Source organism: Gymnoscopelus braueri (assembly GCF_963280865.1).
Source record: "Gymnoscopelus braueri genome assembly, chromosome: 10".
NCBI lineage: Eukaryota > Metazoa > Chordata > Actinopteri > Myctophiformes > Myctophidae > Gymnoscopelus > Gymnoscopelus braueri.
Window position 1 is genome coordinate 32148819 of NC_137611.1, and position 5609 is coordinate 32154427.

At 43.1% G+C, this 5609-nt stretch overlaps 1 protein-coding gene across 1 annotated transcript in view; it reads right to left on the bottom strand.

Annotated features, from left to right (window-relative positions):
* plppr4a (phospholipid phosphatase related 4a) overlaps nucleotides 1-5400 on the bottom strand; it is a gene marked incomplete at both ends in the record, with an annotated part of 30555 nt that extends 25155 nt beyond the window's left edge. The window contains one exon of the mRNA XM_080439850.1: nucleotides 5317-5400. Coding sequence (XP_080295976.1) covers nucleotides 5317-5400 — 84 coding nt within the window. The remainder of the gene's footprint in view (nucleotides 1-5316) is intronic.
* Nucleotides 5401-5609: the final 209 nt, after the last annotated feature.

Here is a 5609-nt window from a genome sequence, read left to right on the forward strand (position 1 = left end):
TTGCATGGTTGCCACCACCGTTGGTGTGTGAATGTATTAATGCACATAGTGCTTCGGATTAAAGGTCCTTACACACCGGGGCGATTTTTTTCATGCGAATATTACGTTTTTTTTTAAAAACCTTATAAAGTCAATGCAAGCTTCCACACCAGTTTCGCGGAGCGAAAAAAGCGTCTTTTAATTATTCGGAACGAGTCCGAATTTTGCGTATATTCGCATATTCGCCGGTGTGTAACCACCTTAACACATTGACCGCCAGAGGTTAATCTCATAATGTACTCACCAGTGCCAACGTTTTATTGTTGTTTTTTGTTTTTTTCACGTCGCCATAGATCTTGTTAAAATCCTTAAGATTGAGCCGTACACGGTCTGTTTACATCGGCGACATCTCCCTGCGTGTACCAGTCCAAACCACGTGTCAAACGGGGCATCCATGTTGTAGTTAGAACGGTTTAGGTTAAACAGTGATCAGCGAGGAGAAAAAACTACAGGAAGAGAATTGAGTTTTTCAGTGTGCGCTTTAGAATGGGAGCCGGCGTGATCGTCAAAACCGGATCCCAAATAATTCTGTTTCCAGTGGTGTTACAATGAAATGTGCCGTACTAGAAAATTGAAAAAAGTTTTTTTTTTCAAAAAAAAAGGAAAAAGCACCACAGCCCGTAGGCTACGGGATCGGCGCTTTACCGTTGGATTTAACGGCCCGTAGAACTACGGGCCCGGTGGTCAATGTGTTAAGGCTCGATAGAAATGTGTTTCTTTCAGAAGGAAGGATGTAGGTTAATGTGTTTCAATACACACAGTATTGGAAATGGTCAGTCATAATAACAGAAATAAAGTTTAGTCAAATTATATCACCGTTGTCAAGAAAAAGAAAGAAAGTAAAATTAATTAAATAGATAAGGACAATGTTTTGACACTTGTTTTGTAATTGCTTATATCAGAATCAGGCTATGTGTTTTTTACAGTTGTACAATACATGAAGTTGATAATAGATTTAAATGTTAATGCACACAGTAATGGATAGATCACTGGCCAAGGTCCATATAATCAAGGTCCAAGCCTAACACAAAATCCTATCCCAATTACATGGTATCTATCAGATTCAGGTGTCTCAAAATGAGCACATGGGATTATCTGGTTTATTGAAAATAGAGTGGATATAATCTTACATGCAAACCCAATTCACAAAAAACCCTGACCCTAATAATATGAAATGAGTGTGCATGGAGACATACTGGACTATATTATCACAAGGTAACCAGTGTGATGTATTACAGTGTATTATGTATGTATTATATGTGGCAAACCAGGGGAAACAGCCAGGCCTATCCCAGCTCAGGCTGGGGGAGGTGATAGAGGGAGTGTATTACCCTGTCCAGGTAGCTAATATTGTTTCCCTAGGATGAGCGGGGCTCGGGAGCGCTTGTTTTCGGACACCGACGGAGGAGCGCTGTCTGATTATTATGCACATTAGACACTTTTTAAAAATGTTATTCTACTCTACGCTTTAATTCTCTATCTATCTTTTAGCTGCATTGATGTGCCTGTACAATTAAGAATTTCACCCATGTTACTTGTATTGTGAGTTTGATTCAATAAAGTTTGATTCCGAAGCGGACTTGAGCCATGAGAGGCACCGCAGAGCGAGCTCAGGCGAACGAGTCGCCGCGCCGAACGTTGCGAAGTCCGCTTCAGCCGACTCAGCGCCGTATATCATCCCCCCCCCCCTAGTCTCGGTTACCTCCGACACTCGTCAACACCATCTCGCGCGCGGTCCAAGCTAACACAGCCATGCACTCCCCTACCCCCCTTTGAGCCAATCAGAAGCCACGTCTGGCCCCGCTCATCCTAGGAACACTATTATCGCGTCCAGGTATTTCAGCCACTGGGTGCCTGGCAAGTGACAATATGGTCTCAACTGCAGCCAGTCAGGCAATCAAGAGAAGCCTTTAAATAACCAGCTCTCAAGTCACCTGTTGAGTCAGTTTGGAGGAGAGAGGAAACAGGCAACGTCACTCTCTTCCACAAAGAGGCTGGTAGGAAGACTATCTTGCAAATGAGTACAAGATTAAAGGTCCTTACACACCGGGGCGATTTTTTCGTGCGAATAATACGCTTTTTTTTAAAACCTTATAAAGTCAATGCAAGCGTACATGGCGCGAAAAAGCGGAAAAGCGAAGCGAAAAAGCGTCTTTTAATTATTCGGAACGAGTCCGAATTTTGCGTATATTCGCACATTCGCCGGTGTGTAAGGACCTTAACTCTTGGAGCCACCTTGGATGTGCTTATACTGTTGTGGCTCACCTGGTTTCTGATGTTTTGTCCCTTTCCCTAACCATTTTTCATTAAAAGACTTATTTTATTGTGAATCTTGCCTCTTCTCCCTGTGTGTGCGTGTGTGTGTGTGTGTGTGTGTGTGTGTGTGTGTGTGTGTGTGTGTGTGTGTGTGTGTGTGTGTGTGTGTGTGTGTGTGTGTGTGTGTGTGTGTGTGTGTGTGTGTGTGTGTGTGTGTGTGTGTGTGCGTGCGTGTGCGTGTGCGTGTGTGATATTCAGATGGTATTCATACAGTAGGTTGCTGTACATTTTTACTGTGATTGTGGTATTTGACAGAAGGAGGTATTATCATTATGCCTGGCTGGCTACATTTCCATCACCTGTAGTAGCAATACAGAAGGCCCTTTGCTGCAATGTTATGTTTTGGGCTGTTTTGGGCTGTGTGCATAAAAATTCAGTATTAATAGTATTAGAGTCTGCTGCTGCAACCAGTAGTCATGAGCCAGCCTTCATTGTGTAGGAGTCGAACCCAGGAGAGAAGCATGAGTCAACTGCTGCTAGGAGAGAAGTATTATACTGTAGTTGGAGCAGCTAAGACCGGTCAACAACAGGACCATAACTTGCTTCTCGACCTGGACTTAAAAGTGTTATGACCAGTGTTGCAATGCTGAATTGGAACGTGGTTGCACTCTATTTTAATGACGTGACGCGCACGTCGCTTAACACCTACACTACAGGTCACACAATGGACAATTGATATGCATCTAGGCTCATTCCTATGTTACAAACTTTGTTGAGGTGTGAATTTAAAGTTGTTTTAAATCTATGCGTGTGCCTGCACGTGCTCCTGGTCAAATAGGTTCCTGCACGGCGTGCAAGGCCGTCCCATGAGCAATGCAACCCTGGTTATTACATTTATGGACCAAATGTCAATATTTGACCAATCTCCATGTTCTATATCTTTACTGTAATCTGACTTGAATAAGGTTAATAAGCAAATCTGAGGAAGACCATTCGCTGCATGGTCGAATTGAAGATTATACCCAGAGCATCAGCTGCTTGTGCAGACTCCTTTTATTACTTACAATTTACGATTACAATTTAAGAAGAAACAAAATTCCTATATATAATTTTTTTGTCCTGCACTAGCGACTTACATGGATGTGCATAAGAATTCCTTTTGAATCTACGTATGTTTTTACTGAAATCAGACTTGAATAAGGCTTGAGGGCGATGCATACTGCACTTTTAGTGCCGAAATAAAATCGGTTCGGGGTGAGTACCCGACCCGATGTTATTTTGGCACTAGAAGTGTAGTATGCATCGGCCTTAATAGAGAAGCAACCGGGAGATAGAAAGGAGAGGATTCTGGTGAATAGATGTCTTAAAGTTAACGGTTGAATGTTCAAACCTTTTAATGTTGTCAATACTTTGATAGTAAATATATATCAATCATATCTATTATTTTGGAGACCTCCATACTGCCTCAGACAAATGGAATGGAAGTCATCATCACAGATTTTCTCGCACAGAACACCTTATGGCAGAGGGGTCTTCAACAGGGGGTCCAGGACCCCTAGGGGGGTCCTAGAGTTACTACAGGGGGTCCGCAAAATCTTTGTGTGATAGGGAACATTAGCCAAAAATAGCAGATCTACAAGCTCACAACGCCTGAGCTTGTAGATTGGCTATTTTCGGACAGTTGGTGTAGAGGGGAAAAGAGCAGACCAAGTACAGAGCCAATGGTCAAGTTGGCTAAATATTGAGGGTTTAAAGGGCTAACTGTCTGAAAATACACATTAACATGAATCCAAGAAAAGCTCATGTGTGTCAAACAAGTCTGTGAAGCTATATCTATGAAATCTATGAAAAGGTTTACTCTGCAAACAATTTGATAAAATATGTATTGGGGCCCCCTGCTTCATCTCTCTCTCATCTGGGGTCCTTGGCCTGAAAAACGTTGAAGACCCCTGCCTTATGGGTTTCTAGACCTGTGGTTGTGTTGATCTGTGTCAAAACCACTGCGCCACTCATCTGGCTCTACCCTTAAGTGACTGCCACGGCTGATTCTACAGGTTGTACTACTACTGCAGGTTGTCAGTCACAGTGCATAATGGGGATAATCTCTTTTAGTTTAAAGCGATTGTGAAACTATTGTAAAGAAGCTGTCTGTATCACTCTGTCCACAATGACTTAACACAGAGCATCAGTCCTTAACTCTGTCAACTAGTCAATCAAACAATCAGGCAGAAAACTCACATTTTGGCCCAACAACAGCTACTCCTACTGCACCCAGTCAGACAGCCAATCACTCAGTAATAGCAAACAAGCCAGTCGGTCACAGTTACAGTAGTGTTCAAACATGTTAAATAAACAGGTGAGCGGCCAGATTATAAAGAACAATAAGGCAGATAAATGAGCAAGCAGCAATACAGACAAATCCCCCCAGGGATCAACAGCATTTTATCTTAATCTTAGGCAGGTATATAGGTAGGTAGCCTAGACAGACAGACAGACAGACAGACAGACAGACAGACAGACAGACAGACAGACAGACAGACAGACAGACAGACAGACAGACAGACAGACAGACAGACAGAGCGATCGATCGATCGATCGATCGATCGATCGATCGATAGATAGATAGATAGATAGATAGATAGATAGATAGATAGATAGAGCGATAGATAGATAGATAGATAGATAGATAGATAGATAGATAGATAGATAGATAGATAGATAGATAGATAGATAGATAGATAGATAGATAGATAGATGGATATATAGATCATGGATAGATGGATAGATGCATAGATGCATAGATGGGTGGATGGATGGATGGATGGAGTGAGAGAGACAGAGAGATAGAAATGTAAGCATACAGACGGAGTGGCAGATAGACAGACAGACAGACAGACAGACAGACAGACAGTGACAGAGAGAGAGACAGACAGGCAGAAACTGTCAGTCAGAGACAGACAGACAGACAGACAGACAGACAGACAGACAGACAGACAGACAGACAGACAGGTATATATTCACCTCGACAAAATAAAAACAGGGCAACAGAGTGACGCTGTCCTTGGTCTCCTTCCCGCCTTTCAGCCGCTCCTTGGCGCGAGACATGACGAGCAGCCTCGAGAGGTCCCTCTCTCTCTCTCCCCCGTTGCCGGGAGACAAGGAGTTGTATTTGATCCCCGCCGTAATTTTGGCTAAAATTCACCGACGACAGGTTTTTTTGTCCCTACTCGCTAACCGCGGCCCATCGCCGGTGAGCGGCTCTGAACGGCAGAACTTAACACTTCTATCGCCTTGGACTGCTGCAGTCTCTCAGA